The sequence below is a fragment of the Rattus norvegicus genome, chromosome 6 (assembly GCF_036323735.1).
Source record: "Rattus norvegicus strain BN/NHsdMcwi chromosome 6, GRCr8, whole genome shotgun sequence".
Lineage (NCBI taxonomy): Eukaryota > Metazoa > Chordata > Mammalia > Rodentia > Muridae > Rattus > Rattus norvegicus.
The window spans coordinates 6,120,426-6,134,182 of NC_086024.1; the positions used below are offsets into that span (position 1 = coordinate 6,120,426).

At 39.6% G+C, this 13,757-nt stretch overlaps 1 protein-coding gene across 10 annotated transcripts in view; it reads right to left on the reverse strand.

Moving 5' to 3' along the window:
• Window positions 1–976: 976 nt before the first annotated feature.
• Window positions 977–13,757, reverse strand: part of Alkbh8 (alkB homolog 8, tRNA methyltransferase) — a 76,825-nt gene continuing 64,044 nt past the window's right edge. For 9 of the 10 annotated variants that reach the window (XM_063262234.1, XM_063262237.1, XM_063262232.1 and 6 more), the window contains one exon: window positions 977–5,386. In XM_063262234.1, coding sequence (XP_063118304.1) covers window positions 4,829–5,386 — 558 coding nt within the window. In that variant the 3' untranslated portion in view covers window positions 977–4,828. The remainder of the gene's footprint in view (window positions 5,387–13,757) is intronic. The other variant, NM_001191909.1, reaches the window with a different exon arrangement.

A 13,757-nucleotide genomic window follows, 5' to 3' on the forward strand; every position in this document is an offset into this window, starting at 1 on the left:
AAGAATGAGTGCCATTCCCCCAACCCTGGCAGGTACTCACAAACATGTCCAGAAGTCTGTGTCAGTGATTCTAAATCACTACAAGGTAGCAATCAAGCCCGGTTATCTTGGCTGCAGGAGGCATAGTAAGAGAATGATTATCCTATTATTTTGGTCTACAGTTGGTTGAAACCATGAACACATGGCTGAGAATACACTTTCTGTTACATACACACATTCTCCTTGCAAGTTCTTCACTTTGGCCTTCTTTTTGGCATTTTACACTCAATTTTCTCTCAATCAGAAATTCTATTTCCACATGTAAGCATATACTTAACTCTCCAACCTCCGTCAAATCTTCACTTAAAACTCTTCTTACAAAGAACTGTCAGCACTTTTTTAGAAGCTGAAACCAATCAGCCTTCTCAGTGTCTTAGCTTCCAGACCTGATCAACATCTTTTTCCTCTATGGGAAATATATGTCATTTCAGATAATAATGTATGTTTTTCAATCATGCTTATTCTTACTGCCCTTTCTACAACCCATCACTGAGCATAATACAACATGTTCTCCAACAAGAATTATGCCTGACATGCAACAGGCAAATCAGTAAATTAACAATGAATGAATCATAGAGATGTATTAATGAATGTCAATATCAAATTGACTACATACACATATACATGAGAAAAGGTAAAACTACATTGCTTCCAGGTGTATAGTTTGGGCAGGAGATGAGGATGGAGCAAGAAGGCTTTTACTGTCCTCTGTGTAAAAAGCACAGTGTTTGAAATAGGTGTGCTCTCTCATGTAATCTATCCAATGAAGCTGCAATTGAGTATTATCATTTTTCTCTTTCAGATGTGCATTTGCCAAATTCTACCTTCTACTATGTGGTGGAGTTAAGTTTTAAAAACATCTGACTTGAAAATACTGTCTTAAAAACATGTGTACTAGTTACTTTTTATTGCAGTGAGAAAATACTATGACAAAAAGCAATTTACAAAAGGAGTTTATTTTGTCCTACTGTTCCACAGGAATGAAGAGTCCATCATGGCACTAGATTTCTATAGTCGGAAGCTGAGGGATTACATCTCATTCACATATAGGAAGCAGGAAGTGGGAAAAGGTCAGAAATCCTTAAAGTTCCCCACAATAATTCCTCTAGCCAGACTCTACAGTGTAACCATTCCATTACCTCCCCAAATCGCACCACTAACCTGGGACCAAGGAGTTAAATAAACAAACCTGTGGTGGGACATTTCTCATTCAGACCACAATATTGTTAGAGACAAATTTACTTTAGGTCAGACATAGCTATGAAGTAGTGCGGGAAGTCAAGTTCTAAAAAGTCAAAGGAGGCTCACAGCTGCCACCAGATTATGACAACCTATATTTTTAAAATGTCAGTTAAAATTCTTCAAGTATGTAAAACATGAATCACATTGCCATAGTCCCATTATTTTTTCTTAACCTTTTAACCTTTTATTTCACAGGGTTCTGCTTTGAATAGGACATCCAAAAATCATAGTCTTAATATGGTATGAAGACAGCTAATATTTCTAACTACTGTTCCTCTCATCTATGATGTACTTTCATTAAAAAACTGATATACAGTAAAAAAGAGAATTAAGAGACACAATATAATACAATACCTTGATACTCTCTATTAAAACTTGAGATCCTTTCCTTCATTAACTATGGAATTCTTCAGAATTATAGTCATAACTAAAAAAATGTAATTGCCAGTTATAGTTTATATTTTTCTTGCTTTAGAACAATTTTGTATGAAGAAATTAAATAGCTATCTATCTACTAAAGACTTTAGGAGAAGCCTAAGAAGGTTTTACATTGGCAGTTCCTATTTAGTCTCAAGAAAACTCTAGGGGTTGGGGATTTAGCTCAGTGGTAGAGCGCTTGCTTAGGAAGTGCAAGGCCCTGGGTTTGGTCCCCAGCTCCGAAAAAAAAAAAAAGAACCAAAAAAAAAAAAGAAAACTCTAATCATAGAGGTATAGCTAGGCAGTCTGACAGTGCTAGAAATTAGTAACAAAACCCCACATACACTTATTAATTCTATGGGTAGAAAACATACAGTAAGTTGTATTGAGGCCCTGCACAGTCAATGGACTTACTTCTTACTATACTTTTGACTGACACCCAAGAATGCCATTTCAAAGCAGAAAAAAAGAACTCCCAGGGACTAAACCACCAACCATAGAATACACATGGCGGGACCCATGGCTCCAAGCACATATGTATCAGAGGACAGCTTTGTTGGGCAACAATAAGAGGAAAAGCTCTTGATGCTGTGAAGACCTGATTCCCCAGGTAGGGGAATGCCAGGACGATAAGGTGGGAGTGGGTGGGTGGAGTAGGTGGGTGGGGAAGCATCCTCATAGGAGGAGTGGGGAAGATAGAAGAGGGGGAAATGGGAAGGGGGATAACATTTGAAATGTAAATACATAAAATATACAATAAAAAAAGCTAAAAAGAAGAAGAAAAATAATGGAAATGACTCAAGGAACAAATTTGTCTGATTTACTTGGTTTTCTTCTCTCTCTTTTTTAAAGATAGGGTTTCATTATGTAACCCTAGCCATTTTTCAACTCTGGGGCTCAGACTCCTGAACAGAAGAGACTCATGCCTGCCTTAAAGTTTATTTCTAAAATATTCAAGAATAAGGAAATATTAAAATTAGCCTAATGAGTCAATATATATTTTAAGAGACTTTCTTCTTATGATCAGTCAACATTGCTAACTTGTTTACTTGGAAACTTAAATTCACAAGCATAGTATTCAAACTTTGATTTAGGACAGCTAAAAATCTTACATCTTTTTTTTTTTTTAAATGTATTTAGCTGGACATGGTGGCATATGTCTTCAATTTCAGCACTTGGCAGAGGCAGGCAGATTTCTGTGGGTTCAAGAACAGCCTGTTTAATTTAGCTAGTTCCAGGACAGTCAAAACTACAAAGTGAAACCCTTTCTCTTAAAAATGGTATTTATTTAGTTGTATGAGTATTTGTACGTGAATGTGTGTGTGTGTGTGTGTTTCAATGCTTATGCACACATGCACAGGCATATATGCGTGTATAGGGACTGAACTCAGGGTATCAGGGTTGGTGGCAAATTCCTGTACCAATTAAACCATCTCACTGGTCTACATGTTCATTTAATACAGTAGTTTTCATCTTCCTAATGCTGTGACCCTTTAGTGTTGTAGTGACCCCAATCATAAATTTATTTTTGTTGCTACTTCATAACTATAATTTTACTACAATTATGAATCATAATGTAAATAATTGTTTCCAATGGTCTTAAGACCATTGTGGGACGTTTGACCCACAAAGGGGTCATGACACACAGGTTGAGAACTGCTGCTTTAATATATAACCAGCATATTATTTTTTTCGTATCTTCATTTTGGCCTGCTGTGGTAGTACATGTAGTCCCAGGACTAGAGAGATGGAAGTAGGAGAATCAGGTATTCAAGATGATCTTTGTCTACATAAGAAGATTGAGGTCAACCTGGACTGTATGAGATATTCTCTCAAATAAAAAAAAAAAAAGAAAGAAAGAAAAAGGAAAAAAAGAAAACAAAATTGTATATGCAAATAGAATTTTAAAGAATCCTACTGTAATTTTTAAAATGTTAATTATAAACATTTTCTAAAGAACATGATGGATTTTCAAACATTTAAATGTTACTTTTAATATTTTTTTTTAAATTGAAGCAATTACAAAAAAAAAATCACAAAAATTTCTTCCTGGTCAACTCATTCTGGCTAGTTATTCATCATTTTTAGTTTCCAAGAACATGCTTTTGGTGTTACTGACTATATAAAAATGCAACCCATGTTCTGAATTGGGACAAAGTATGAGTAAGAAACAGCTAATTGTGACTGTGAGAATAAAGTTTGGTTTCACTGAAAATATTTTAAATTTTGCAATTTAACCGTTAAAGGGAGCTATTAGAGTTGCCTTTAGAGCTTAGACCAATGGATCAGGAATAGTAATTTCTGGTAATAAATTAGTCAGGATTAGTGTTATTTCAGCCATTAAAAAGTAATCTTTTGCTCATAGGCTAATATCCCTTCTATACTCTTTACATGGCATTTATGATCACCATGAACACGATATTTACTTATTTATTTGCTTCTATTTGCCATCACTTCTAGAAGGTAAGCTCTCTAGAAATAGGTGTTTCATTCTTGGTTTCTGCTGTTGTGTATATGTTTGTGGTATCCAGTATTAAATCCAGGGTCTCAACGATAAACTAATGATAAACATAGGTTCTTCACCTCATCTACACCCCAACCTTTTTTACTTGTTTACAGGTCCATTCCTAGTATGCAATACTACTTAGTATTTAATTAAATTTCAATTAATTTCTGAGAATAATCTGGCTAAAGTGTTACTGGGCAGGCATCTAGAATGTGATAGAAAGATGCAGTGAGAAAGTATGATTTTTTTGGAACAAATAATTTCATATAAAATTCCAGATACTTTCTTATTGTATTCACTTCATTAAAAGCTCACATATGTGCTTCATTATGGCCCTACGTAGGTTAAAAAGATTTTAAAACAAAATGCTATACATATGTTTACACAAATATCACTGACTTTTCACAAGTTAATGTAAAACACCACACTTAAAAGGCATGTAAAGGGAACCTATGTTTATGAAGTCAGACAATGAACATAGACAAAATATTTCCTAAGTATCTCTGTTCTCAGTTCTCCTTTGTTAACATTCCACAAATTTCCTCATTATTTGAATAGATAATTTAGTTTCCTTTCAAAAACAGATCAGCATTTTTTTCTTTACACATATGTTGAGATAAATGATCAGACCTTTTGAAGAACAACACACCAGTTCCCTTGGTCATAGAAGCTCTGCAGAATGCTAACATCACCCACAGCCTGGCAGGAAGCTTCCAACTCTCCATTACAGAAAACATGGTAATAACGATGAAACACAGGACGTGGGTCAGGACATCTGGCTAGGCCTGACTGTTCAACAGCTTTGTCTTTACCAGGCTTTCCTTTGAGGTGCCAAGGAACCAGCACATCTTGGGAATGAAAACAGGTCCTATTTGTATGAATAGGAAGTTCAGAATTAAGAACTTTCCTTGACTTACACTCTTCATCCTTGGTGTTATTACTGGAGTGGACAGACAATCCTGGGTCTTCACTGACTCCCTCAGGCATTTGATTTACTAGCAATTGTTCCATGGATGTGGCACTGTTTAGTTCACCTTTATCGCCTTGGCTAATTCTGTTTCCTTTAAGATACTTGGACTTCTGATCTCTATATTCTTGTTCCATTGCCCAGACATAAATGAGGGCCTGCCCACCAGATCTCAGGAGACGGGCAATTTCTTGGAGAGCTTCCACTCTGCGCTCCTAAAAATAAACAAAAGAACAAACAAGCAAACAAACACACAAACAAAAAAAAAAAACAGATAAAATGAAATGACTGTAATTTATCAACCCAGAGAAGATAGAGAGACCTAATTAAATGTAGAACTGTTTCTTGTGCTCAAAACTGTACATAAAACACCTGGCTAAGGCACTGGTAATCACGTCTGCAGCCTGGACCCGAGTAAATTTTAATTTACAGTGAGAGGGAATAATACAAGCAGAAAACAGAAGATTCACTGGCCTAAGGACACCAGGCTCTTAGTACAGAGAAGTCAAAGCAGTTGAAATTCAGGGGTCAAAATCACAGATAAAGAAGGAACTGTAAGGAAATGCCTCCAACAGCTACATGCAAAGTCCTTTAAAGCCATCTTCCAGTGAGAACACTGCATGAGCACTGGGTGGAATTCCAGGAAACTCAGCAGAAGAGCAGGCGGGAAGTTAGAAAACAAAGCAGTGGTTTCAGCAACCAAGCAATGTTGAAGAGACAGAATATGACCTTAAGGTCTACAAGGTATAATGACCCAGACAGAAACAAAGCTTATCTTGAGACATTTCAGAGGGACTGAAATAAGCAACTATAAACTAACCCCAATAAAATAAAGCCTTAAAGCCAAGCCTTAAAGAGCTAAAAATGATAAACTTATATGTACTTGTTGGTCTTAATTTACTCCCCTTTGGAAGAGAACAGAATTCACACCATTTAGTAAAAGGTATAGAATTCAATAACAATAATGACAATAATGACAACAACAACAACATCAAGAATAAAAGTATTGATGACCAAAGCTTCAAAAGCAGACAAAAAGACAGACTATAAAACTAGATGCTCAAGCCAAAAGAAAGTGCCAGTGTCCATCTCTATCATTTTACATCTTGCTCCCTTTGCCTAGAACTATTTCCGGAGAGATGATCATGTAATAACTCCAGCAGTTTTATCTTTGTCAGGCTAAGCATTGGGGTTACAGGTGTCGCTGAAGGTCACGCCCAGCTTTTGTGTACATGCTAGGACCTGAACTCTGGACCTTATGCTTGCAGAGAACGTGCTCCACCTCTCTAGTTCCAAGAATATTTTAGTATATATAAAAGAAAAGGTGTATACTGCAGAGAAAGAGAGAGACAGAGACAGAGAGACAGAGACAGAAAGACAGAGACAGAGAGAGACAGACAGAGACAGAGAGAAACAGAGGGGGGTTTGATGGGATCGTTTCTCCTTTTCAGTAGAAAAATGAAGACTCATTTAATTTTGGAGTACAATTTTCAAAGTTATTGGATTCTTTATAACTATCACTTTCAGAAATATAAGAAAGGAAGCAAAAAAAATTGAAAGGTTTCTTGTCAAGTCTGTTGTCAATTGCCTATGCATTCTCAGAAAATTTATTCTCAGTTTTTACTGACAGAAAAGGAGATATCTCTTATTTTCATTAGATTCTTTCACACCACCAATTAACTGCTGAGTATGGCTTCTGTCTGTTCAGAAATGCTCTGCTCACTATTATCACTCTTATGACATGGTTTTTATAAAATTCGTAAAATTACATATCACAACTTTCCAAATGTCTACTGTTTTCAACCCTGTAACTGTTTCAATATTTGAGATTGAATTCAAATTCTGAGTAGGCTTCATGATCATTCTATCACTCAGATGTTTTAGTTTTTATATGGACTAAAACCAATTAAATTTTTTTTTTCTTTTTTTTTTTTTTTGGAGCTGGGAACCGAACCCAGGGCCTTGCACTTGCTAGGCAAGCGCTCTACCACTGAGCTAAATCCCCAACCCCTAAATTGTTTTTTAAATTTCTCATATTTCTTCAGTTGATTTACTACTTGCTACAGTTTCTATTAATTCAAATAAAAATACAAGTAATGTACCACTTTATAGTGAACCTGGATTTATACAATTCTTTCCATTGTAATGCTTTGGAGTTATTCCCCACTATTTTCTGTATATGAGACAAAGTTTAGCTAATCAAAATTAAATATACCAACTCTGTTATGTCATAGAAAAACCACCGGTATATTCAATGTGATTAAGAATTAAACACTGTATATTTTGGACTAGGGAGATGGCTTAGTGGGTAAACCCTCTTGCCAATGCCTGATGACCTGAATCAATTTCCAGAATAGAATCAATTTCAGATAGAGAGTACTCAATCTTACAGTTGTTCTCTGACATACACACAATAATCTGTGGCAAATGAAGTCACATCAGTACACACACACACATACACACACACACACACACACACACACACACACTACATAAATAAATGCCAAGTTAAATATGTTATATCTCATCATTTCAATTATTTTATGACTTATAAAGGAATATATTAAAGCAACTATTAACATGTATCTAGTTATGAATCAAACAAAAGACTTATTTTCCATTTAAAAAAACCTCAAAGACTTTAACATAATTAGAACTAATATGTCCACAAAACTAGAAAAAAATTGAATAAATAAAAATAAGTTATAGGGTCGACACCTCTGTCTCCTGCGTGGGATATGTGTCGGCCCAGAGATCCCCATAATAGATCTCCGTAATAAACCTCGGCCTTTGCTTATTACATCCAAAATGGTCTCTCTGTGTCTGGGGTCCACGATTTCCCAAGACTTGAGTAAGGGTCTCTCTTCGGGGATCTTTCATTTGGGGGTTCGTCCAGGATCTTCGCGACCACCCCAGACTCCGAAGACCCCTTGGAGGTGAGTTAGATGTTTGTCTGAGTGTTTCTGTGTGAGCGGCGCCACATTGGTCAGTCTGTGTCTGTCTCTGTTTTGGTTCCGCTGTGTGTGTATATGTGTGTGTCTTAGTACCGGTCAGTGTTAAGAGGGTAGATGTGTATTCCTGCCCTGTGCTAGGAGAGTGGATGTGTATCCCCACTCGGTGCAGCTGCCTCTGTGGTCCGTGAAGATCCTCTGGCTGCGGAAGGAGGACACCTCGGTCCCGCAAGCTGCAGCCCTGGAAGACATTCCACGGGCGGAGAGCAGTTGGGAGCGCCCGACTGTGGGCAATCAGGAGGACCTAACTGTGGTTTTCTGGAACAAAGGAGTCAGAGTGCTCCTTTAACCTAGGCGGGAGTGGACGAGGAATCCCACTCCGTCAGAGGTCGTGTTCGGCTGCCTATTTAAGTATAGGTGCGGACAAGTGTGCTTGGACGTGTTAGTGTCTGTTGTCTGTATTCTGTTTCTGTGTTTGGTGTTCTTTTTCTTTGCCATGGGGCAGACTGTGACAACCCCTTTTTCTTTGATGGTGGACCACTGGATGGACGTTAGGGCAAGAGGACACTCTGGAATCCTGTTGGGAGGTGGAATGAGATGGTCCGTCTCATCCCAGAAGCAGCTAAGGTTAAGCTGCAGTTTGGGCCAGGTACTGAAAGTACCAGACATCTGTGGAAATTGGTTATAGGATGCTTTGTCTTGGTCTTGTTTGTCTGGTTTGTTTTCTGTGGTATTGTCGAGTGTCTTTTTGGCTTTTGATTCATTTTTGAATTTGGACTGATGACTGTGTTTGAAATCTTGGACTGACGACTGTGTTTGAAATCATGGAACTGTTTGCTTTGTTCGTCAAAGAGTTTTACTTGGTCCTCTTGGTGCTTAAGTTAAAAGTTAAAAATAATTTGCTTGAGAAAAATTGTTTTCTGCCAGGAGTTTTATCTTTTCTCTTGAGCCTCCTCCCCAAGGAGAGATGCCCTGGGTTGGGGGGGGGGCGGAGAAGCCCCTAAAATAGTTTCAAAAAGAATCTACAACAAACTGTGAAAAACTTTGTTTTGCCAGTCAAAATTTAGAATTCAGGCTTTGGCTGTGGCCAAGGTCAGAACTAATGTTTTCTTTTCCATGGGCCTTTAGCCCACTGAGACAGTTTGGTAAAGGGCTGCTACTAAAGTCCTGATAGCCCCAGGTGAACTGGTTACAATTCTTTTGTCAGTTGCTTAGTATCTAGCACCCAGGTTCTAACCATCTCTCCATCCTTTTGTTATTAGTTGTTACTAGAAGCCTAGTGTCATTTGGAGGCTGGTTCTCTTGAGAGGCAAAGCCACCAAGCTGACACTGAAGAGAGGTACTCCTTAAGGGAAAATCTAAGCCCAGAGACAGTCGGTAACAGATCAGCTGCCCCTCTGCTAGCCTTTCTGTTTCATAGACAAAGATTGTGCTTATTTTTACAATGGTCTTTTTGTCCAAAAAAGGCCTCCTGGTTTAGCTGTGTGACTAAATGCTATTTGTCCTCTTCAGTGGACCTCTATTCTCTAGATTCTCTTCTTGTTTTCTCACCATCCCATTTGAGATGCTTGTTAGTAACTGTTACAGGTCTTCTTTACCACGGAGGAAAGACAGAATCCTGCTAGAGCCCAGAAAGAATGTTCCAGACATGGATGGAAGACCCTCACTCCTGACTGTTGACTTGGAATACCCCTGAAGGTAGGGAGTGCCCCAGGTCTGCTGCCAGGCTCCAAGGGTCAGTCTCCGAGGGGCTGGAAAATGCCCCACCAATCTGGCTAAGATAAGGAAAAGATATGAAGAGAAAGTTCCAGAAACTTGAAGGGTTAAGCTAAGTTGCTGAGAGTTAGTATAAGTTGCAGAGAAAGAAAGGTTGAACAGAGAGACTGAAAAAAAGAAAGAAAGGATAAAAAGAGCAGAAAGCTAGGGAAGAAAAGAGACAAAAAGAAGAGGAAGTTAGAGAGCTAAAGAGAGATAAAAGACAAGAGAGAAACATATACTGGCCACAGTAGTTAGGGAACCTAGGAAGATAGTACCTGGCAACAGAAGAGAATTCCTGGCTAAAGATCGGTGTACCTAATACAAAGAAAAAGGACACTGGGTCAGGGACTGCCCCAGGAAGAACAAGAGGGGCCTCTCCAGCAGCCCAGAAGGCAAGCCTCTTGGTCCTAGAGTGCTGGCTATGCGCAGAGATAAAAGGGAAGCCCGCCCAGTTGTTTTGTGGATACAGGAACCCAACACTCTGTGCTCCTATGCCCCAGTGGGCCAGTATCCAAAGACCTTGGGTACAGGGGGCTACTGGCAACAAACAATACTTATGGACTACCCAAAGAACAGTGGACCTTGGTGTAGGCCGGGTAACCCACTAGTTCATGGTCATCCCTGACTGCCCCTATCCCTTGCTCATGAGAAATTTGCTCTCTGAAATGGCTTGCGTGGGCTGAAATGGCTGGGTGCGGCCATGTATATGCATATCTACATACAGACTGTGTATGTGGAGCTTAAGACCTGTCTCAGTGCACCAGTACCTGATGCTGGGAGATGTGTGGCTTAGTACTGTTCTGCCTGGAACACACTGTTCCTGCCAGCCGGCACTAACAATTATCACCCAATCCAGGACTTAAACTGTGATAGAGTGGCTGATGTTTTGAGAACGTCCCAAAAGATGGGACCACTGGTCAGCTGCCACAGACTAGATTCTCCACCGGCTGGGGGCAATCTGGTCACCTTGCTGCCCAATCCTGACCTGGAGCCACCATAGCACAAGTGTCAAGTACTGGCAGAAGCCCATGGGTGGAGGAAAGACCTCTTCGACTGGCTGATTGACCCCTGCTGAAAGCCGAGGCTACCTTATCTACAGATGGGAACAGTTCTCTTCATGAAGGTCAGAGATAAGTGGGTGCTGCCGTGGTGGACAACACAATGTCATCTGGAATGGCTGAACCCCAACCCCCCAGCACATCAGTGTCGCAGATGCCTTTGCCATCTCTTGGATGCCCTGATGAAGCCAGCAACTGTGAGTATTATTCATTGCCCAGGACATTAGGAAGGAAGAGATTCAGTGGCATGGGGCAGTAACAAAGCAGATAAAATGGCTCGGGAAATGGCTATACAGGAGCCTATCCTGGTTACAGGCCTACAAGAGACAGCCACTGGGAACTGGGATCGGACTAAAGGGATGGCCCCACTTAGAATATACAATAGAAAAAAAGGCCCAAATTGCTTAAACAAAAAAAAAAAAAAAAAAAAAAAAAAAACCAAAAACAAACAAACAAAAAAAAGACAATGGCACACTTGAGGGAAAACTATATTCCTCAGAGAACAAAAGACTCACTTTGCCAAATACAGAAATGGACTCACTTAGATAAGAAGCTTGTCCAAGTGGTTAAGGTGTATGTAATAGGCTTTAAGATTCTAGCCAGAGAGGCAGTAAAAGATATAAGATAAGTCAGTAAGTGAATGCTTAGTAAGCAAACAGGGCAAAGAGACCTAGAGAGTTTAGTGAAAAGTGAACTTCACTGAGATAAAACCAGAAAAATATGATCACAAGTATCTCCTAGTGCTTATAGATACCTTTCCAGGAATAGATAGAAGCTTTCCTCACCAAATGAGAGACGGCCTCCGTAGTCATCAAGAAGATACTAGAAGAAATCTTCCCCAGGTCTGGAGTGCCCAAGGTAATCTGGTCAGACAATGGCCCTACTTTCATTGCCAAGGTAAGCCAGGGTGTGGCCAAGTATTTAGAGGTCGACTGTAAATTACATTATATTTACAGACCTCAAAGTTCAGGACAAGTAGAGTAAATAAATAAAACTCTAAAAGAGACCCTGATCAAATTGACCATGGAGACTGGCGCAGACTGGGTGGCACTCCTTCCCTCTTGCTCTCTTCAGAGCAAGAAATACCCTTTCCAGATTCAGCCTTACCCCCTTTGAGATCTTATATGGGGCCTCAGCTCCTCTGACTGTATTAGATGATGTTACTGAACCAACGTGTCATAGTAATAATGATTTGTATGCCAGGCTAAAAGACAGGTGATATGGAAAGAAATCTGGTCACAGCTGGCAACAGCCTATGCCCCAGGGACCCTCGAGACATCTCATCAGTTCCAGGTCGGAGACTACGGATACATACGACGACACTGAGCCCAGACACTCGAGCCTCACTGGAAAGGACCGTACCTGGTGCTGCTGACCACCCTGACAGCCGTCAATTCTCAGCCCTCACCAGCCGTGTACTATCTGATGGGGCTGAGAGCTGGGACCTAGAGGGAAACTCAGATCTTCAAAAAGCTCCCTAGACTTACACATCAGATAAGTGGATACATCAGAGACGTGACTGGGAGGTTGCTATAATGCTCATTTGAAGAGTGTGCTTTAGAAACAAGAATTTCATGTTTGCCCTGGGTTCCATGAGATAGGTGTGGGGATAGGCTTGATTTCTATTACAAATGATGTAACATCGCATATGTTAATACTCCTAACACTTCTTGGGACTGTGCCTAACCTATATAAGTTTAAAAGTTCTAAAAGACAGTCATGACCTTTGTATGTAGGTTCAGATAGTGTCTAGATTAGAATCCTGATGCTAAAGACTTAGTAAGACACAAAAAGATAGAGACACTTAACAAGGTTGGTTTGAGTCTTGGTTCACTCAGTCTCCCTGGATGACTACCCTACTCTCTGCTATATGGCTGGGCCATTACTAATAATTTTCTTGGTTTTAGTTTTTGGACCCTGCGTGACAAACAGGTTAATTGCTTTTGTTAAAAATTGAGTGGGTGCTGTGTGGTTGATGGTTCTGAGACAATAGTACCAGTCAGTTTGGACAACTGGTGAGACCAAATACGAGACTTGATATCAGAATTCTAAGATTAGAATTACTTAGTAGAAGAAGAGGGGAATGAAAGGAAAATTATACAGATTTAAGGTTTAAAAATATAAAATTAAAAGAATAAGTTTCAAAATCCACAGACTCAGGGCTAAACACTGTCCAGGCAGGGCGGGGGCCCGCCCTGCAGCCAGGACTGACAGGCCATAAAGATAAAGAAAAGGAATGCAGGAACCAGCCCAAGCTATCAAGACTGACTCATAAACCATTTGGCAGGAGGGCACCTCCCCCATCTTACTCAGAGTCACACTTTAACCAGATGTCCTTCAAACCCTGATAAGCCCCTAGCTTCTAAAATCCCGAACGCCCCAGTCAGCACCTACTCTTCTGCTGTGCTATAATCTCACTGCTGTGTTTGAATGAGCCAATCACTTATAGCCACGCCAGAAATTAGCCAATTGTGTGTAACCGCGCTAAACCCCCTGGCTTTCCCTATATAAACCCCTGATTTTTGAGTTTCGGGGTTGACACCTCTGTCTCCTGCGTGGGATTCGTGTCGGCCCGGAGATCCCCGTAATAGATCTCCGTAATAAACCTCTCCTTTGGTTATTACATCCAAAAAAAAAAAAGATGTTATAGAATCATCTAAAACAACACATGAATTTAACATTATATTACATGTCTCCACAGAGAATTTTTGAGCTAGAAGTCAAGCCAGAATAAATGACCTAGATTGAAGACGTCAAAAAAGTTGCAAATATAAAAAATAATTATCAATTTAGAATTCAAAATATATTCAAAATAATAT